Below are 22,971 nucleotides of genomic sequence, written 5' to 3' on the forward strand. Positions count from 1 at the left end.
CAAGGAAACACACACTGTCAGATAACATACAGACTCCTATTGTTCTCTTATCAGTCGAATTCGTTTGACTACTCTCTACGGAACTTACAAACACTCCCGATCGTAACACCGACGCCCAGGGGTCTAGACGCACTTTGTGCAGAACCGCCATTAACAGGGTCAATGGGGGAAAGGCATACAGCCTCCCATTGAGCCTGGGGTGTGCCAGGGCATCAGTGCCCATACTCATGAACGGCCATCCGGGTACTTTGCTCTTAAATTTGCGTTCGCCCCTTTATGGGTGAAAACAAACCGAATGTCTCATTGACTTACATGCTACATCGGTTAGCCTAAATGAACACATTCCATGCTTCAGCCACGGCTGTTTGGCTATATTATTTGAACAGCCGGCAACGCAACACGTTTTCGGCATGTTGCGCGTGAACAACGCTAGTCTAGAGGTCCGTATCTTACGTTTATTAAACCCCAACATCACCAATTGACTTGCATTGCCTGTTTTCCCCCACAAATGGGCGTAACGCACATGGAAAACGTCACGCCGTTCATGAGTATGGCCGAGTCACATGGGTCTTTAGAGAAAAACAGCACGCAGTGGGTGTTCTCTTCTGACGCAAACAAGTCCACATCAGCCTTGCAGAACTCAACTCAACTCCACTGTCTCGGGATGGAATTTCCATTCTGCTGAGCAGGGACCCTCTCAAGAGAGCATGTCCACTCCAACGTTCAGGACGCCTGGAACATGTGAAGCCCCCAGTGAGAGGAAGTGCCTGTCTGCCCACAGCAGCAGCCGCCTGGCCAGAGAGTGTAACTACCTGGAGCGTTAGCCACCTTGGTTGTTAATGTAAGCCACCACTTGTGTAAGGAAGGTGACTAAATTCAAATTTGACGATACAGGGATTTATAATGGAAAAACTGTCAGTCTTTATCACAGTGAATCATGATGTACTACAGCAGTGATACTCACTATTTTTTCCTCAAGAGCCACATTAGGAGAAAAAAATCAGGAGGAGAGCCGCATGGAGCGCAACACAACCCATCCCCCCCCCCTCCCCTTACTTTTCAGGGCCTTTCTTTTTCTTTTGGGTTGGGGGGGATTACATCATGATAGTGTTGGCCTCATTATACATGGTTGTAGTATTATTTATGCAAATGATTATTATTAGTAGTAGTATTAATTATTAAATTATTAGTAGGCCTATGATTAAATTATTGAATTATTAATTAATTACCCTATGTCAGCAATTGCTGTTAGGCCTCCTAGCTCACTTTTCACTTTTAAGCACTAAAAGACACCTCTACTGAAGGGCACTTTTACATCAAAGAGCAATAGGGCAGTTCAGTTTAACCTGGCGCTGACAGATGGCCAATACATGCCACCTGAGTCAAAACCAACACAAAAACAGAGGGACGAGTCCAGTTTTTGTTGTTTCTCTCTCTCTCTCTGGTGCTGTCAGCCAGCATATTTTTGATGGCTGATGGATAGACCTCCGGATCGTCATTCACAATGTAACGAGGACGGAATTAACAGATTGGCTCAAGAGTTATTGAGCTTGTGAAGGATGGTTGCCTGATGGTCTTGTTAACTTATTATTTATAAAAATGCGACGTCGCCGACAGCACTGAGTTCTATCAGTCAGCTGTCAATCAATGAACAGTGATTTTGGAGATGGTCACCAAGCAATCTGTGCGAGAGAGTTACACCAGGCGCGAAAATGAACAGCGATTTGCGATGTGGTCACCAACAATGCAATCTGCGCGAGAGAGTTACACCAGGCGCGTGCATGCATCATTCACAATTTATGATGGAATTGCTCGTTTGATGTGGACAAGATAATTTATTGGTCTCCGCCATTGAGTGTCGTGGCGTTGTTGTGAAGGATGTTTGCCGAATTAGGTGAAGTTTCTGCGCTCTTTTCTCTGCTGATAGACGACCCCCAGTCATTTAGAATGTAAAGCCGTCTATTTTTAAAACAATGCAAAACTAAGCCACCAATGAAAATGTGAACAAACGTCCATAAAAATGACAGCCAGTGCATTTTCAAATAAGATCTGTGATTGATTTTCGCTGCTCACTTCGGAGGGGAAATCTGGCTTGCTGCGTGCGCCCGAGTCAAATTTGTCAGTAGGCTAAATAAACAACGACGCATGGGGTGCCGGGTCAGCCAGGTGGAAAAAAAAGAGATCTTGATGTAGACGTGTCCATAGCCTCTCCTACTTGGCGTGATGCAGATGACTGTGATGCGTGTTCATTGTATATGTATGTAGGCATGGCAGATTTTAAATGCAGGTTTGTTGATTGTGTTGGGCTATAATATTTTTTCTATAACCTTGCGAGCCGCCAAGTCAGGCGTCGCGAGCCGCCTGAGGCTCGCGAGCCGCGCAATGAGTAACAGGGTCCTACACTCTTAGAAAGGATGTGTTATAAATAACACAAACAATGTGTTGTCACATTCTAACACGTTGTGTTGAAATATAAGTATACTTATGAAGCTCAATAACCACATTTTCCATATCAGTTGCACAGATTGATCACAATATTCTTGTTAATGGACTTAAAGGTGCATTGTGTGATATTTTTTAGCAGTTTCTTTGCAGAATTTATGCTGCCTATTCACAGATGTTGTCTTTTTCATGAATACTTACCACCAACTAGGGCTGTCCACGACCAAGGATTTTGTTGGTCGACCAAAGGTCGTCATTTACTCCGACTAATCGATTAATCGCCACCCCCCCCAAACAATTTTTTTTTTTTACATCTCATTTTGACCCAGATAGCCCTACTAGGTATAATATAATGATTATTCGAAGTTCGAATTCACATAGTTTTAGCCTATGAAACACAAATAAAAAATGAATTAAAATTAATATTCGGTGATGAAGACAAACTGCGCATGGTAGAGATGCCACTCGCTGCCTGAGAGCAGAAGTGTAGCCCAACTGGAGGGCAGAATCAATATCCCTCCGTTGTCTGTCATACCTTTAATCTATTTGGACATTTGTTGCAGCGTTACTGTATAGTTGTTCACTGGAATGTCCATCAAGCACTTAGTGTCTGTTTATGGTCTTAAATGATACGCAGCGTTTCCCCTTTTAAATGACCCACGCTGGTTTTGTTTATCGCTGGACTGGAGTCTTGACAAGAGTTGCCGTTCAGGGCAGCAAACAGAATTCTGATAAGCTGTCGGTGAATGACTTACGGTAGAGACACATAGACGCGAATTTGGCCAAGTGAAGCGAACTTCCCCATTCATTCCTATTAGAGAGGTGAACAGGAGCGAAGCGAAGCGAAATTATTAAAGAAAATTTAATGTCAAGCAAATGAAGAGCAAATTCGCCTGCCACGGCCCAATCAAATCAACAACATAACTGTTCCATTCCATTTGATTCACCGCGACGACCAGATGACGGTTGAATTTCGCCTCTCTTCGCTTCGCTCGCTTTGCCTCCTATGTGTCCCTACCGTGAGGGTTACGACGTACACACACATGGGGATCTTCTGCATGGTCCACCATTTTGAATTTCCAGAAATAGGCATTTTTAGCGGCGAAACTTACTGCGCTTTGATCATATTAGTAAATATTAGGTCATTATTTAGTAAATATTAATGAAAAAATCCTATTTGGCAGTAAACAGCACAGTTTCAATGATCAGCATAGTTGCAATACCTACTGTGGCCACCATCTTACACAGTGCACCTTTTAAGCACTTTCAAACGTATGTCTTTTCAACTGTGTAGTATTTTTAATAAGTTTGAAATGACATAGCATTTTTCCATGACACTCACTGTTGACAAAATAATCAAGCAAATTAATTTAAGTATTTAGCAAATTATTTAATATTAAGCTTGGCAATTAGTTTGTTTGGAAACTTAAGGGTGTATACTATGGAAAAAATACTGATAATTGACATTTTGCTTTTGCCAAAAGGCCACTTGAATTATAGAATCACCCATATATAAAGGCATGAGGGTAGGGAAGCCATGGCCTAGAGGTTAGGGAGGTGGTCTTAAAGGGACAGTTTGGTCAATTTCAACATGCAGTTGTATTGCTCACGCTACCCTTGACTTGTCAGTACCTGGTGATGCCACATTTTTTGGCTCAGCCCTTTCCGAGATATGAGCAATTCTAATGGGGGCAGCGTTTGTTTACATTTTTAAAAAATGAAACATAGGCCAACTCCAAATATTTTCCCAAAAGGTACTGCTGTTTGCTAGTTGTCTGCTGATGTTTTATAACCTTTTGGATGTTTTTGGGAATAAATAAAAATGTTTTTTTGAAATGTAAACAAAGAGCTGCCCCCATTACAATGACCAGGATCTCGGAAACGGCTGAAGAAGAAGACAAAAAAATCTCAGGCACTGACAAGTCCAGGGTAGTGTAAGCATTACAACTGCATGTTGAAATTGACCAAACTGTCCCTTTAAGATCAAGGGTGCAGTTTCAAATACCACCCTTACCTCTCCCTACCCCTCCATCCATGACGGATGTGCCCTTGAGCAAGGCACATTATCCCACTTTGCTCCAGGGACTGTAACCAATACCCTGTAATAACTGTAATTTGCCTTATAAAAGTGTCAGCTAAGCGTAGTGTAATGCAATTCAATGTAATGTAATGTACTGTAATTAGACCAGTCAAACATATTGTAAACATTTGCATAGGTGTATACAGTATAAAGACATTAGACTAGTCAAACGTATAGCAAACATCTTTACTAACTTTGCAAGAAAAACAGGTTTCTGTGGAAATTCCAAAATAAAATGTTGGTTGTCACATACCCAATAAATGTTTTTACTTGTCATACACAGTTTTCATCCTGGTTCATTAAGTGTGGAAATGCAACAAGCCCACAAATATCACATGCTGGAGAGGTTTCAGTGTCTAATGGAGGGTCTCTCCCACCAAGGAAGCACACTACTCAAAAATATCTACACAGACCTCTACATCACAGAGGGGGGAAGAGGAGATGTCAATAAGGAACATGAGGTCAGACAGATCGAGAGGGCATCCGGGAGAGCAGCAACCAAAGACAGAACAGTCAAGTGCAGTGAAATCTTCAAACAATTATCTGAACAACTTGATCAATCTGAACAAGTCAGACAGATGTCGAAGCAAGGCAAACCTATTGGAGTAGTGCTGACAAAGGGAGTGGCTGGCATTGGAAAAACAGTGTCTGTGCAGAAGTTCGTTCTGGACTGGGCTGAAGGAACGTCCAATCAGGATGTCGACTTCATATTTCCTCTTCCTTTCCGAGAGCTGAACCTGATGAAGGAGAAAACCATCAGTCTGATTGATGTAATTAGACACTTCTTCCCAGATGTGAGGCTCTCATCAGCCTTCACCGGCTCAGAGTCCAGAGTCATGTTCATTTTTGATGGTCTAGATGAGTCTCGACTTCCTCTGGATTTCAACTGCAACCCAGATTGCTGTGATGTTACAAAGTCTGTCCCAATGGATATGCTGCTGACAAACCTCATCAAGGGAAAGCTGCTTCCTTTCGCTCATGTCTGGATCACCACCCGTCCAGCAGCAGCCAAACAGATTCCCCCAGAGTATGTGATCCAGGTGACAGAAATAAGGGGATTTAATGACACACAGAAGGAAGAGTACTTCAGAAAGAAGCTCAGTGAGGAGAGCCTGGCCATCAAAACCATCGCTCACCTGAAGTTATCAAGGAGCCTTTACATCATGTGCCACATTCCAGTCTTCAGCTGGATTTTAGCTACAGTAGTAGAGAGCACATCAGATGGATCAGGGAGTGTAAAGATTCCAAGGACTCTTACTCAGATGTACACACACTTCCTGATAATACAGGTCAGAATGAAACAATCCAAATATACAGAGTCAGACAAAAGAGACGAAGAGATTATTTCCGAACTGGGGAAACTGGCTTTCCAACAGTTGGGGAAGGGAAATCTGATTTTCTATGAGGAAGACCTGAGAGAGTGTGGAATTGATATCACAGAAGCGTCTGTGTACTCAGGAGTGTGTACTCAGATCTTTAGAGAGGAGGCTGGACTGTATCAGGGGAAAGTGTTCAGCTTTGTGCATCTCAGCATTCAGGAGTTTTTTGCAGCTTTGTATGTTTTCCTCGGTTTCATCAGCAGAGAGAGAAACGTGCCTGGCCAACATCAAACCTCTCAGCTCTCTACTCTGTTCAGAGCATCAACATTTCACGACCTACACAAGACCGCACTGGATCTGGCCTTACAGAGTGAGAATGGACATCTGGACCTTTTCCTCCGCTTCCTTCTGGGCCTCTCACTGGAGTCCAATCAGAGTCTCCTAAGACACCTACTGCCACAGACTAACAGCCAAACACAGAGCTCAGTTCAAACAGTCCAGTTAGTCAAACAGAAGACCAGACAGCAGAGTAGCTCAGACAGAAGGATCAACCTGTTCTACTGTCTGAATGAGCTGAATCAGCATGCTGTAGTGGAGCACATTGATGGGAGCTCAGGAACTCTGTCTGTAGAGATGCTCTTACCAGGACAGTGGAAGACTGGGAAGTTCAATTTTGAGACATCAGAAGAATATCTGGATATGTTTGACCTGCGGAAGTACATGAAGACACCAGAGGTGGATCAGACTGATCTCCTCAGCCCAGATGATATCCTCCAGAAGCTGATGCCATCTGATGTGTTCACATCATCCACCTCAGCAGAGTGAGTACAACATGCTCTACCTATGTGTTGTTTTTGTGTGTGTGGGTGAAAGGGGATTTGAGTGTCATGCCCAATGGACTTTTACTTACTGCCAGATGGCAGCAGTTCAAACAAGTGATGGGACGTGGCCTTTTTAAGGGCCTTTATGACCTCCTTAAGCTCTTTCCTCTGTGCCACAGTGCAGCCTGGGAACCACACACAATATCAAAGGGGAGCATGTCTATGTGAAAGTGAAAGTGAAAGAAAGCCCTTGGGAAACTCCAACTCCCATTGTCATTGTGACACCACTCCACAGCACACAAGTGAACACTGCACACTGCACACAACGAAATTGCATTTATGCCTCACCCGTGCAAGGGGGCAGCCCTCAGTGGCGCCTCATGGGGAGCAGTGCGGTGGGACGGTACCATGCTCAGGGTACCTCAGTCATGGAGGAGGATGGGGGAGAGCACTGGTTGATTACTCCCCCCACCAACCTAGCGGGTCGGGAGTCGAACCGGCAACCTCTGGGATGCAAGTCTGACGCCCTAACCGCTCACCCATGACTGCCTAATATGTCTATGTTCCCACAGCGCATTGGTCCCACAGCCCATTGGTCCCACATCACTAAGACTTTTAACACATTATTGTGTCCGTGTTCTATTGTATTGTGGTGTGTGTTCTGTTGTATTGTGGTGTGTGTCTAATTGTTAATGTTATGGTTGTATAACTGTAACCTGACGTCTCCCCCAGGCTGGTTGGCTGCCCCCTGTCAGTGAAGAGCTGTTCCTATTTGGTCTCTGCCCTGACATCAAACTCCTCACATCTCACACAGCTGCAGCTAAAGGGCCTAGAGTGGATGGACTATTCATCATCATCATCACTGCATGTGTCATCTTCTGCTGGGTGTCATCCACGCTGCAAGCCCAGGGAGTTGAGGTACATTCACTTTATACATCCTTCTTCTCCTCTACAGTTATCACAGTTAATAGACAACTTATAACAACCAGACCTTTAAAATCTCAAATCAAATGTCTGAGTTACCACTAATTTAAAAAATACGCCAAGGGATCTTTTAAGATGAAAGCTTTCAATGCAAGTAGCACACCTGTTGCGAGTAAAGATGTCGTTTGGAACACAAGAGACACACACGTAGCCTAGGCCTAGCATTCGTTCAAAATATTCAGAGCTTATATTATTTACATTTACACAGTGCCCTTAAAGAATTAAGAAGTCCACAATAAAGTCCAAACACCAAAGTATAATCGACGGTGCCGATTGCCCTCTTGTTCACCTCAATCACCCAGTTCCGTGGCGCACTACAGTTCATGGAATTCACATAGGCTGCACGTAATCCACAGGCAATAGAGTCAAGAGAACAAGGGTAGTCCAGGCAAAACAGAAGATGGAATAAGCCGTCGCTAGGGCACTTAAAAATAAAAAGGAGCTCACTGGGTTTGGACGTCCTTGGGCCAGGAGCCAATAGTCTTTCTTCCTCCACCAACATTCAGGTTGGTAAGGAAGAGACAATGGGCGATTTCTTCTCTCCTTAACTCCACAGCTGAAGCCGACTTATAGAACTGCTTAGCGAAAGAGTAATATTCCAAACTCGCGGTGGCTGCAGGCTTTGAATCCTGGCGCACATTACTTTCACCCAGCACACCCGTTCCGACTAAGCTCTCCACCGACCTCCTCGCGCACCTTACCCTCGTCATTTTAAGGGAAACGGTGCAATGAATTGTGGGCAGTCGAGGCTTTTTAGATGGATAGCCATATCCTACCTTAATGTGTCAATGACACTGAAAATGCTTAGACAGTTCGATTAAACATCAACATATTACACAGTATGCACATTACATCCTGTACCACATGGTCGTGTAATAAGGAAGACACAGGACATAAAGATGACACTTAAATAATTTATGTTCACAAACTTAATCAATGTCCAAGTTTTGGGGGGTAACTTACTGTAACATTGCATACTGGACACACTGGACGCAAGAACTGTTGTAAGTGTGTGTGTGTGTGTGTGTGTGTGTGTGTGTGTGTGTGTGTGTGTGTGTGTGTGTGTGTGTGTGTGTGTGTGTGTGTGTGTGTGTGTGTGTCTGTCTGTCTGTCTGTCTGTCTGTCTGTCTGTCTGTCTGTCTGTCTGTCTGTGTTGTGCATGTATAGCTTCATGATGCTGCAAATGTATTTTTTCTTTTCAGGCTGGAGAGATGTGATCTGACAGAGGAGATCTGCTCCTATCTGGTCTCTGTCCTTACCTCACACACATCCACACTATCAGGGAGAGACCTGGGGAAAGAGGATATTGAACGATTATGTTCTACTCTTACTCATCAAGACTGCAGACTGGAGACACTAGAGTAAGAACTGCTGGATTTCACAATGTGTGTGTGTGTGTGTGTGTGTGTGTGTGTGTGTGTGTGTGTGTGTGTGTGTGTGTGTGTGTGTGTGTGTGTGTGTGTGTGTGTGTGTGTGTGTGTGTGTGTGTGTGTGCGCGCGCGCGTGTGTGCTGAGGTGTGTGTCTAGTGTTGATGTGTAGGTTGTGTAACTAACTGTAACCTGATATCTCTCCCAGGCTGTGGGGCTGCCCCCTGTCAGAGAAGAGCTGTTCTCATCTGTCCTTTGTCCTGACCTCACACTCCTCAAGTCTCACACAGCTAACGCTGAAAGGCTCAGCCAGGTTCTTGACATCATCACTGTATCTGTCATCTTCATCTGGGTGTCATACAGACTGCAAGTCCTGGGAGTTGAGGTACTGCACATCCACTGTACACACCCCCCTTGTGTCAGAGCACACAGATAACAGGCAACAGGGTTCTGCTCCAACTTCATTGATGTCCAACTTTTGGGGGGCAACTTACCTGTAACTTTGACTTTGCAGGACAACTGCACTTTGTGTGTGTGTGTGTGTGTGTGTGTGTGTGTGTGTGTGTGTGTGTGTGTGTGTGTGTGTGTGTGTGTGTGTGTGTGTGTGTGTGTGTGTGTGTGTGTGTGTGTGTGTGTGCAGGGCCGGTTCTGGCTTATTTGGCGCCCTAGGCGAGTTTGAGTTCTGGCGCCCCCCCCCAACCTTTTGAAAGAAAAAAAAACCCTCTTTTTTTATACCTTACAGAACACAAGAGTAATACCGGTAGTAAGCTTAACTAAATAGCATCAAGAACAATAACTGTTTTGCATCAAATGGATTTCTGGTTCTTTTGGACAGCCGACCAACACATCAGATTGAGTCGCATGAAAGTACCTTCACTGTGTGGTGTCTTGGATGTAAGCTTAATGGTGGCGGTGCCCCAACCCCAGATGAGAGGGAGGTTATCAATGTGTTTGAATTGTAAAATGGAATTGAAATGCCAGGAGAGTGATACAGTACATTTGCATGTAAAATGCATGTGTAGACAATAGGCCTACCAAGGAGGTCTGCATTGATAGCCTATCTACACTACCTACAGCATCACAAAGCATGGCAGCATAACAATTTTAATAAGATACACATTTGTGCTGTCTATAAACCAATTTCATTTCTGGACTGGAAATAGTGGTGCATTTGTGAGTAGGAGAATGAGAAGGGGGCTATCTACAAACCCCAACTCCGATGAAGTTGGGACGTTTGGTAAACAGTGAATAAAATCAAAATGCTATCATTTTCAAAACATTCAATCTATTCATTAGATGGAGAATAGTGAAAAGACAACATATTAAGTGTTAAAACCGAGAAAAAATATTGTTTGGGGGGACATATGTACTCATTTCTAATTTGATAAATCCAACACGTCTCAAAAGAGTTGGGACGGGGACAATAAATGGCAGCAAATGTCGAGGAAGACTAAAAACAAAACAAAAGACAACACTTAACATTTAAATACATTAACCGATGAGATGATTTTATATAAAAAACAGTGTTAATTCCTATCTTGGACATGATTTCACCATCTTAAATGGTGGGTGTATTCCTTGTCATGTTTTGCAATGTTTTCCTTTCTGTAGTGCTTACAGTGTGACAGGTCTTGACCAAAAACCCACCATTTTATCACCTGCTGGTCCTTATGATGGAGCCAAACTGTTAAAACATAGTAGAGAATGCAATTTGACCTTACTATGTGGCAGTAATCGAAGATCTCCCTTCAAAATATAATGCATGAGTGGCTTTTCATGCTGTTTAAAACCCATGTATACCATTCAGCACTGTATTTAACTCTACAGATGAGTGAGAGCATCTTAACCAATGCACTACTGCACCCGCATGCCATCATGGAGGCTGACTTTTGAAGCTAGCACTAACACAAGTTGGATGGTCCATTTTTACTGTAGCACAGGATGTGCAATGCTCTATTATTGTCAAAAAGAATGGACTTTTACGACTTCTGCTGACTTCTGTAAGCAAAGGACAGTTTCCCATGTCTTCTGGGTCTATTTCAAGTGAGCTCAGGTGCTTAGGAGAATGTTACACCCCTGTATCAGTTTCATGCATTAAGCATTCTTAATATGGTCAATTTTCAATAGCTCTAGTTCCTGGAGTGCTAGAGTGAGACTACAGCCAATATATATTTCATGATGTCATGAACCTATACAATGATTTTATTAACAAAAATATGTCTTATATACACTCAATCGTGGTAAATCAAAGGGAATTCAAAAATGTATGTAATAACTATGGTAATTATTCCCTTTGCATCTTTAATTCTGAGTGACTCAGCCTCTCTGTGATGATCTTATACCTGGACACCTATATTGTCCGTCAGTACAATTCATTTTGAAATGTTCTTCTTTGTTGTTTTATCTTATTTGGATGTTTACTAAATTTCACTGATCCCCGTCCCAACTCTTTTGAGACGTGTTGGATTTATCAAATTAGAAATGAGTACATATGTCCCCCAAAACAATATTTTTTCTCGGTTTTAACACTTAATATGTTGTCTTTTCGCTATTCTCCATCTAATGAATGGATTGAATGTTTTGAAAATGATAGTCTTTTGATTTTATTCACAGTTTACCAAACGTCCCAACTTCATCGGAGTTGGGGTTTGTATGTGTTTGAACTGGAGGGACAGGGTGAGAGAAAGGGAGAAGAGCTGTCACGCTTTTGAATTTCATAATATACAAAATATAGTAAATAGCCTCACTTGTCTGCAATACTACATCACTCAGCATGAAAACATGCTGTGCATGGTTCTGTTACATGATTAATGAAGGCCTATGTCATTCTGGTCTGGAAACAATGTTTTTTTAAGCTTACAACAAGCAGGTAATATGGCAGCTAAAATTGTTTTAAACATGGCACCAGTCTCACTTTAGGGCCTACATTGCTTGTCAATCTAAGCAAGTATTATGATGTCAGGTGGGTGTTAGTGAGTAGGCTACTAACAGCTACTTTACTGGATTTCATTGATTGGCATACTTGGCTAATGTTAGCATGCTAACTAGCGATTTCTCAGATCAAAAGCAAAGCTCTTTTCCCCTCTAATTCCAAACAGTAGCCTCATAACTATTAGGCTTTCCATTATCACAAACGGTTGCTGATTAAATCACATAGTTCCAAAACACCCTCTGCAACTCCTGCATCATGCAATGACTGGTTTAATGAGAACATAACAATTCTCCACCCAGCAGAGCAACACTGCTGGCACTTGCCCTCTCTGTCTCTCGAGGAGTCTCCAAAATTCAAAATATATCGCACGCTGTCACTCGTCCCGCCCCCTTTCTCAGGACTGTCTGTTTATTGGTTCACAGACTTCCCAGAGACAGTTGAAAGCGATATTACTATTGGCTGAGGGGCGTTTTGCCGTGAGGAGCGCTTTCGCCACGCTTTGTTGATTGCGACTTCATTAAAAAAACCTCCATATCGCAAAATTACGCATCGGAGAGCGCCATTTCGGCGCTCCTTCTTCACATTGCGCTCTAGGCGACGGACTAGCCGGCCTATGCTTAAAACCGGCCCTGTGTGTGTGTGTGTTAGGGATGGGCAGTTTGCATGGTATGCGTTATTTCTTTACCAACAGTAGAGATTTTGTGCCATACTATGTACCACAATAGCTCATTGCGTACTGTAGGTAGATGACAATAATGCAAAGATTTGCGCAGCCACCCTGCGGCCTCAAAGAAGAAAAACAACAGCAATGGGGCACCCAAGTCACATCCTTCTACTTCTTCCGGTCCATGGGGCCTTACTAACAAAAAATTTGAATTGGGAGAGAATGGAGTGAGTCAAGCTACAGTAAATCCTTATTCCATTTGTCATGTGCTCTGCATTTCACATATGATAGCAGTAAATTTGAAAGATTTGGATTCAGTTATTTTCGGCAGGCAAAAACATAAAGTGTATTTTAGTTTTTGTGTCAAACTACAATGTATGCCTCATGTATTTGATGTGAGCAGAGGCTGAAGGCGCACAGCCAGCCCTACTGTTGCTATAATTATGTCCTCGATTATACGTTGCTTTGGATAAAAGCATCTGCTAAATGTAACATAATATAATGTAATGTGATGTGATGTAAAAAGTACCATACCGTGATATATGGGTGGTTGACGTGATGCCTTGTTTTTACGTAACATTGGTTAAACACCTACAAAACAGTTTTTTTCCTCTTAAAAACAAATGTAAATAAAAGAAGATGTGGTGCTTTATGTTTCATATTAGTCTTCGATGAGAAGAAACATTTTTGTTAAGATTTATGTAAAGGTTAAGTATATGTCAAATGTCCTGCGGTGTGACTAACATTTATAAAACCTGGAATATAATATATATGTGGGTAGATGACGAGACATGTACATTTTACTGTCACAGGCTCTTGAAATTAAGTAAATTCATGCTTTCAAAATTGTCAATGTTTTAAATGATTAAACTAATGTCGTTGTTGTGAAAAAGTAATGTGTAATAAATCCAGAGCTTAAATAAGTATACTTAATTTTGAGTCAAATGTCACATTTGTCCTATGGTGTGACTGAGGCAAGTCTGGTTCTCCATATTAAAACATTTTTAAATAAATAATCAAAGCTCAGTCATTTGTCTAAACAACCCTGGCATGTTTTTCAAGGTGTCTATTTTAGCAAGTGGCAATATTTTTTTTTTCCTGTTTTTCCGAGACCGTATGGACATATGAAACTTTGTCACAGAAAACAATGTCCTGTTGTGTGACATCATATTTTTGGTTAATTCTGTGGATAATGATCTATTGTTGAAGCTCCAGCAGTACATAAATTGTGACTTTAGAAGCCAATGGCAAGGGTGGATTGGTTTTTCTCTCAGAGTTCTTCAATCAATCAATTATGTTTTGCTACCACAAGATGTATTAGTTTTGTAGTCCTTTGGTGTGACAGCTATAAAATACATTTTGACAATAGTGTATATTTTTCATATTTTTTTCTTATGTAGATGTATGAAAATGCATCTTACTAAAGGTGAACAACAACATGGCTTTAAATTAACTCAAAAGCTCAAAAGTCCTATGGTGTGATGGTAAAAGTCCTATGGTGTGACACTTTGAAGTATCACACCAAAGGACAAACAGGTCACACCAAAGGACTAGATATCTGAGAAATAGGTTTTAAAACAACTGGTTGTACATTTTTTGTTTATTTTGTTGTTTGACTATACATTCAAATTACTTATTCCTTTATTGGCCATTGGAATTTATACTTTGATGCATTGTTGATGAATATTTGCTGTTGATTTTAAATAATCTCAAAGGATATAAAATGTCATTAATGGTGCTTTGAAACCATAAAATAGAACGGTAACAGTGAAGGAAAGATGAGTGAGAGAGTATAGAGAAGTATAGATGAATAAAGTATGCTGTGGAGAGCTCAATATAGCATAAATGTGCTGTCCAGCTTGAGATACCAAACAGGCACTGGCCACTACACACTACAGGTTCAATGGTGTGACAGTCATAGCATACCTACAAAGAGGGTGAGGTGTGATGGTCATGCCAACGTCACACTTCAGTATGAGTCTTATGAGCTCTGCAGGCTAAATTTAATGACCGCATGGCTGTCATTAAGTGTTACGATAGGCAAATTAGGTCAATATTGGTCAATATTGACTACAACATTACATTATGATCAAAAGACAAAATAATCATGTTGATACATTTGTTTCTGACTCAGTTTTGCATTTCTGTCCTGTGGAGTGACATGAATGTCCTACGGTGTGACATTTTTAAAACGCTCAAATATTTGTTTGAGCTTAACAATAAATTTGATAAACACTGAATATTGCATTAGGGAAGAACACATTATCATCTCTGAAATGTTAGTATAAATTCGGACAATTTTGAACATTTAAAAAGAAAGATATCCCTATTTCCTCGAAGGCTTCTAATAAGCTCACCTCTGATGGGAAAAAAATCCTTAAATGGTTATTTCTCATTAAATTAAGACTTTAAAAATATTCAATAAATATGAAGAGTGTAACAATGTTCATAAAACTCAATAAATATGAAGAGTGTAACAATGTTCATAAAACTCCATCAAGCCATTTCTACATTACTTAATATATTTATTTCTTAATGTCACACCAAAGGACATATTTTCAGCAAATTGCTTTATCAACGTAAATAAATAATCAATTAATAGACCAACATTGTGACCACTTGGATTTTTTGAAAGATTAATTGCTGCACTATGTAGACATGTACTTTTTTCCCCACATAAACAATGTTTTGTAAAAACAAAAAAGTTTTTTTCTGCCTAACTGTCATCTACCCATGTATAAATTAACCACCAACATTTTGAGTAATTTGTGAAGCATTTGGCATGATTGCAGAAATATGTTATTAACTTCATATTAAAATATATGAATGTGAAAAAAACTCAATACAGTAATATTAACTACAAGTTCAATTTCATAACAAAAAATTACGAAAAATGTACGAAATTGCGTCCTGCGGGGTGACATGTATGTCAGGTTTGTGGACGGGCAGCTGCAAGGTCAACTACAAAGGTCTTAAAGTGATACTGTCCCATTTTTGGATATAAACTTATTTTACATCTTCCGTCGAGTTAAATAATAGGGTTTTACCGTTCTCCAGTACTTTCAAACGTTTTCAGGTTATGTTACCTCCAAGGTAACAGTTAACATTGAGTCCTATGAGACCAGTTAGCCGCGAGCTGGTATCATAGGACTCAAAGTTAACTGCTAGCATGGAGGTAAAATTTGTACTGCCATGACCCGAGAACGGTTGAGAATACAGGAGAATGGTAAAACCCTATTATTTAACTAAAGGGGAGGTGTAAAATAAGCTCATTTCCAAAAACGGGACAGTATCACTTTAAAGACAGGATCCTAACCAGTCAGTACCTCATTTTATGGTGTCTTGTGGTGTGACTGCTCTTATAGAAGGAAAAAACGTTTCTTATAAATGAAAACACATATAAAGATTAAACACAATATCATTATCTAGTTAGCATGAGCTCAGAGGCCAGTCATGTATACAAAATGATTAAAATGGCCACAATGCAGTGAATTTCCTGTGGTGTGACTTCACGTCCTGTGGTGTGACATGCTTAATGTGTATTTGTCACATTCACACAATTATTACAAGTAATACAGTGAAACCATGCAGTGAAATCATAGTAGTCTGCCTGTACAACGCATAGGCGTGGGTGGGTGGGGGTGGGGGTGCGGGTGGGTAGTAGTGTGTGGGTGTGTGGGGTGGGGGTTAAATGAACAATAGTACAAAGAACATGGGGGATATGTTTGTGTAGACTATTCATAATTGTATTGTATCTTACAGAAATATCACACCGCAGGACACATTTTCCCCAAAATTCTCGAAATTCCACGGACCACTAAGAGCTTTATTTTTTTCAATTCTTTTCCAATTTTTTCATCAATTCTTTCAGGAATTGGAATACTTTTTTGCGTTACGCCCTTAAACGTCAACCACCCATATACCGTCAGTGGCTGAAATTCTAATGTGCTGTGTCAACTGTGTGTGTGTGTGTGTGTGTGTGTGTGTGTGTGTGTGTGTGTGTGTGTGTGTGTGTGTATGCGTGTGTGTGTGTGTGTGTGTGTGTGTGTGTTACGTGAAGTGTCATGATGCTCTAGATGTGTGTCTTTCTTTCTCCCAGGCTGGAGGAGAAGTATTATATGACAGAGGAGATCTGCTCCTATCTGGTCTCTGCCCTGACATCATTCACATCTACACTATCTGGGAGAGACCTGGGGAAAGAGGATGTTGAACGATTATGTTTTACTCTTACCCATCAAGACTGCAGACTGGAGACACTACAGTAAGCACTGCGAAATGTTGTGGTGTGTGTGTGCGTGTGCGTGTGTGTGTTTGTGTGTGTGCGCGCGCTCATGTTTTGAGACCTCCGTCTGCCTAGGCTATTGTAGAACTGTAATCCTCCACCAGGAGTACTCTCTCTCTCTCTCTCTCTCTCTCTCTCTCTCTCTCTCTCTCTCTCTCTCTCTCTCTCTCTTTCTCTTTTCTTTCTTTTTCTTTCATTTTTCAGAGAATGTGAATTATAACAAAATCTTGTCATGGTTTTTACTCAGACGTAAACATTCATTGTAAAACAACTGTGTTTAGGCTTTTGAAATAATAATAATAATAATTAGGGCTGGGATATTAATGCATTCATTTCAATTAATTAATCACACAAAAATTAACATGATTAAAAAAATTAACTCATTTTAATCACACTACAAAATATAGCTTAATAGTTCTGGATTAGACCAGTGGAGAGCAGCCAGCTGAAATTGAGAAGAATTCTCTCTTCTTTTAAAAAGGAACATTATCTTTAGATTAAGCTTATTTATTGCCATTAGACAAAATCCATGTAAATGTAATCCATGTACTGTTCTGAAGTCAGATATTTAAATGTGATTAAAATGTGATTATTTCAATTAATTAATTTCAAAGCCTATAGATTAATTTGATTAAACATTTTAATCGAGTCCCAGCCCTAATAGCAATAGAAACTACCAAAATTAACTTATTCATAAGTTTTCTTGTGATTTGTTAGTAAAATTTCAATTTGTTCTTAGACCGAGTTGCTTTCTGTGGAATCAGAAAGTGAAGAGTGTGGCAAGCTTAGACAAATGTGGCTGTGAAAATGACCGAGAATCACGCTGAAATTGTGTCAGATGGTGGAGAGGAGCTTGTCCCTCAATAGAATGGGATTCAATTTCTGTATTGTGGAGCTATATGAGATTAACACATTGACTACCAGCGGTGTTTTCAGATTTTTGTCGTAGACTCCCAGCGTTCTAAACCATTTTTAGGTGTTTTTTGTGCAGTCACAGCATCGGCCAAAATCAACATGGAATGGAGATATTGAGGCTTTTGTCAATCATGTGCCGTTTCAGAATCTGGCGCTTCTTCTTCTTGTTATGAAATGACTGTTGCGCTTTTTCACGGAGACCAATATATACTAGACACATCTCTCCTGCTCTGCCACCTCCCCCTCCAAATGTATCAACCAGCCAAACGCATTTTCGCCTCCGGAAGTACGTTTCAGTTACTTGTGTACAGTCTGTTCCTGCACAACTAATCTTTGCACACACCACACACCACACGAAACGGGTCACCACACGCAGTAGGCAAACCATATTCAAAAACACGTCTCTAAAGGCCTTTAGTCCAACGTCAACAACAAAATCTGCTAATCGGATGCATTAACGTCTCCGATCCTGTGGAGAAACAGCAGTGCTGTGCCATGTATGCGTGCTACTGTTTACATAACAATGCTAGCTTCACCGACAGTAGCAGCCAGATTCTCCTGTTCACTACGGCGTCAATTTCACCATGGGGGCAATAAAAGAACAAAATGAAGAATCCAACTTATCTGGTTGCCGATCAAATCCGAGGTAAGGGTAATAATCCTTCTACAGAGGAACCATAGAGAGCGTCGTGTCCAACTGCATCACAGTGTGGGGAGGAAGCTGCACGGAGAAAAACAGGAAGACACTCCAGCGTGTTGTGAACACAGCGAAGAAGATCATTGGAGTACCACTCCCCTCCCTGCAGGACATTTACACCACACGCCTCACCCGGAAAGCACTGATGATCATCAAAGACACAAGCCACCCTGCACACAAACTGTTCAGCCTCCTGCCCTCTGGAAAGAGATACAGGCGCCTCCGTTCTCGTACCACCAGGCTGGCGAGCAGCACAATGCACCAAGCGATCAAGATGCTGAACACTCAACCCACTCTCCCTCCACTGTCAGCCTCTAGCCAGCAAGGCCACTGACAACCCCCCCCCCATCCCCCACCACCATATCTGCGACTGAACATTCCACCTGCACTACTATACTTGTGACTGAACTTTCAACCTGCACTAACTCAAAACATGCGCACACACACACACACACACACACACACACACACACACACACACACACACACAAGCACACTGCACTTTCTGCACTAAACCCAAACATACACACACTGACACACACTGACACACACACACACACACACACACACACACACACAGACACACGAACACACACACAGACGCACACCGCACCTTCTACCTGCACTAAACACATACACACACACACACACACACACACACACACACACACACACACACACACACACACACACACACACACACACACACACACACACACACACACACACACTGCTGCCGGTGTACTTGACAGACCTTTTTAATAATTATTTTTCTTCAAAATGCTACTATTACCATGTCAGAACGCTATAAAGGACTTTTTTAGGAAAAGCACAAAAGCACAACAATACCTCTTAATGTATGTCCTCTACAAGTCTTCTGTTGTCCAGTCTTGCACTTTAAATGTCTGTATGAGCACTGTCTACCGTAAATCCTCTATTATTGGCCGGGGCCTGTATTTACTCAAGTGCATCTTGGACCAGGCCATAATTGGAAGGAGGCCAGAATTAGAGACAGGCCAATATTCCTATTTAAGCAAAACAGACTACCAGTGGAATGAATAAAACCATGTGTCTACCGTATTTTGAACCAGTAAAATACTTGGTTCATTTATTGAAAAAGTAGGCTACAGTTACCATACCAGTTACGGTATTTTGCGAATGACTAGAGACCATCGTCGGTCCATATTTTTTTTTTACTCACGAGGCGTGTCCCTTCCTCCTGTTTGTCTTTAATTCCATTCTCGCCTTGAGTTTATGGACACGAGATGCGGCAACAACATTGACGGTCGTATTCCAATATCTGCGGCTGTTTCACTCCCTATTTTACCCCCAGACTTCGCAAGGCAAGCTGTTTCTTGCTGCAGCCAAATGTCGGGGAAATATAGCCCACAATTTCTGTCTCCGGTCCGTGGCCTGAAGCAATCTCTATGTGTGAAGCGCACGTTACTGAAATATGAAGGTTAAGCGAAGTAGCCATATCATTGTCTAATACTGTAGCGTGCCTATTTTTCTTCCACTGGCAACGCATAGTAAAAGTTTAACAGCCAAATGCATTTATGACGAGGGCTCTCACAACTTTGCAACCAATACAAGGCAAAATCTCTTTCTGTATGGTCGCGCTCCCTCTGCCTCTGGCTGTATTGTTGTTGCTATAAGTTACCCACGCGTGCAGGAAAGCTAGAGAGAAGCTGCGAAGCGGTCACTCTCACACAGCTGATATTAACACACTGCTCACATGTAATAACTACCGGTAGTCTTTGGCGTGTGCACCGTTTGTTTTATAGTAGCAAATGAGTCCTTTTTCGGAGTGAGGAACAATGTCTAATGTTAACCAGCTAAATGATTACAGTTGTGGATTTTGAGAACAACGTGAGATATCCGGTAAACGGAAAACAAATCATTGATTCTATTTTTAGACCCGGCCTGTACAAGAGACCGGCCCCAATTTACCTCCGCCGACCGCGAGACCGGCCAATATTATAATCCCGGCCAGTAATGGAATACAGGCCACAATTAGAGGATTTACGGCATGTCCATACTGTCTTAAGTCCATGTATAAGTACTGTCTATGTCTATACTGTCTATGTCCTTACCTAGATTAGTCTATGTCTGTATGGGAAAGCAATAAATGTAATTTCAAATTCTTTGTATGACCAGTGCATGTAAAGAAATTGACAATAAAACCTACTTGACTAGTAAATAATCCAATCATAGTTCACCATGTGTAGGGCAGTAGGATCTGGCCAAGGTTTGCATTATTCCCCAGGTGTGTTCAGTCGAAGTGAAAGTGTTGTCTTCTGTACTAATTATTGTGTGAAGCATATTATAAAGCGCCATAGAGTGGAAGCTGACTGTAACCTACTGTAGCACTAATGAAACAACATACAAGCAAGATCATTGTGTTTATAAAGATGACAGCATCGATTGCAGACACTTGTAGGCTACACAGAGAGGGGAAAGGGTGCAACAGTGACGTAACCGACGCAGACCGACAGTTCCATACAGTAGGCTACAGTTATGAAAAATATTGTTGGGTCGGCGACGATCCTGGAGTTGTGATTAAAATGTCCAGATGATGACACAAACTTTTGACTGTCATCTATGTCTGTTCTACTTATCACAGAGCTCCCAAAATCACACACAATAAGCATTTAAGTGTCTAGTTATGAAATGTGCAATAAAAACTCAAAAACAGGTTTTAAAAACGGGTTTTCCCGTGGTTTGGTAGTCAATGTGTTAAGGAAAAGCCATGTCCAACAAAGCAGGTGTTGTGTTAATATTATGGAAGTCGGCACCCCAAAGCAACACAATTAATCTCTATAACCATTTTAAGAACAACCATGTGGAAAAATTATTTAAAAAAAAGCAAAGTTCCACAATTGTGTGTGTGTGTGTGTGTGTGTGTGTGTGTGTGTGTGTGTGTGTGTGTGTGTGTGTGTGTGTGTGTGTGTGTGTGTGTGTGTGTGTGTGTGTGTGTGTGTGTGTGTGTCAGGGCTTGACATTAACTTTTTCGCTTGCTGGCCATTGTGGCTAGTGGTTTTCCCAAGTCACTAGCCATTCAGCTATTCTACTAGCCACACATTTGATATTGTACTTTTTTTATTTATCATGATGCTTTCTAACTTCAGAAGATGAGGTGCTACAGCAAGAAGATGAGTGCACAGCTTTCTACATGGAAATAAATCATACAAATACAAACTGAGTAACTGAGCTTTTTCTCAAACTTCTACAAACAATTGATACAAAATTGATATACAGGCAAAGTGCAGTATATTGCTGGCTATTCTGACATGTCATACCATTGAATAAGCTACCTGCCAAATTGGCCAGTGACACTGAAATTGTTACCAGCCACAGCCAAGTTTTACCAGCATTTGGGCGGTTGGCAGGTGCCAGTGTCAAGCCCTGGTGTGTGTGTGTGTGTGTGTGTGTGTGTGTGTGTGTGTGTGTGTGTGTGTGTGTGTGTGTGTGTGTGTGTGTGTGTGTGTGTGTGTGTGTGTGTGTGTGCGTGCGTGCGTGTGTGTGTGTGTGCTTGCGTGCTTCCAAATATGTGTGTGCATGTGAGTTTGTTAATGTCATTATTTATATCTCTTTATGTGTATGTACGATGCAGAATCATCTGAATTAGTTATTTTACCTTTCTCTGCAGTACTCTGACTTGAGTTTGTGAAACAAATTATCACCAAGCGAACACAGACACAGTATGTTAAGTTCTGTCTCAGGCTGTGAAGTAAAGGAGGCAGTAAGTGCAGGCAGTAAGTGCAAATTTCATATGTGCAGCCTTCACAGTTGAAGATCAAAACAACATCAAATGGAAAGGAGAGAGAGAGAGATAGATAGATAGAGAGAGAGAGAGAGAGAGAGAGAGAGAGAGAGAGAGAGAGAGAGAGAGAGAGAGAGAGAGAGACTAGTGGTCTAGTGTTGATGTGTAGATCGACTAACCACAACTTGATGTTTCTCCCAGGCTGTGGTCCTGTCCCCTGTCAAAGAAGAGCTGCTCCAATCTGGCCTCTGCCCTGACCTCACACTCGTCACCTCTCACACAGCTGGACCTGAGGATCAGTGACCTTCAGGACTCAGAGGTGGAACTTTTATGTTCTGCTCTTTGTCATCAACACTGCAAACTGCAGACACTACGGTTAGAATCACTTCTCTCTGTGTGTGTGTGTGTGTGTGTGTGTGTGTGTGTGTGTGTGTGTGTGTGTGTGTGTGTGTGTGTGTGTGTGTGTGTGTGTGTGTGAGTGTGTGTGTGTGTGTCTGTGTGTCTGTGTGTCTGTGTGTCTGTGTGTCTGTGTCATTTTCACACCACATTGAAATTACATTTTCACACTTCAACCAGTCATCTCCACTCTCACAAACTCTCTCTCTCCGTTCATGTTGGTGCCTATATTGGGGTGTGTTTCTCGACAGCGTTGATGCTAACTAAGTTAGCAACTTAATTGGTTCTGTTGCCGTTTCCTATTGGCA

General features: G+C 41.6%; 1 protein-coding gene across 1 annotated transcript in view; it reads left to right on the plus strand.

Annotated features, from left to right (window-relative positions):
• Positions 1–4,807: 4,807 nt before the first annotated feature.
• Positions 4,808–22,971, plus strand: part of LOC134454803 (protein NLRC3-like) — a 36,249-nt gene continuing 18,085 nt past the window's right edge. Inside the window, exons 1-2 of the mRNA XM_063205963.1 lie at positions 4,808–6,662; positions 22,469–22,586. Of these exons, the coding sequence (XP_063062033.1) occupies positions 4,834–6,662; positions 22,469–22,586 (1,947 nt within the window). The 5' untranslated portion in view covers positions 4,808–4,833. The remainder of the gene's footprint in view (positions 6,663–22,468; positions 22,587–22,971) is intronic.

Source organism: Engraulis encrasicolus, chromosome 8, assembly GCF_034702125.1.
Source record: "Engraulis encrasicolus isolate BLACKSEA-1 chromosome 8, IST_EnEncr_1.0, whole genome shotgun sequence".
Lineage (NCBI taxonomy): Eukaryota > Metazoa > Chordata > Actinopteri > Clupeiformes > Engraulidae > Engraulis > Engraulis encrasicolus.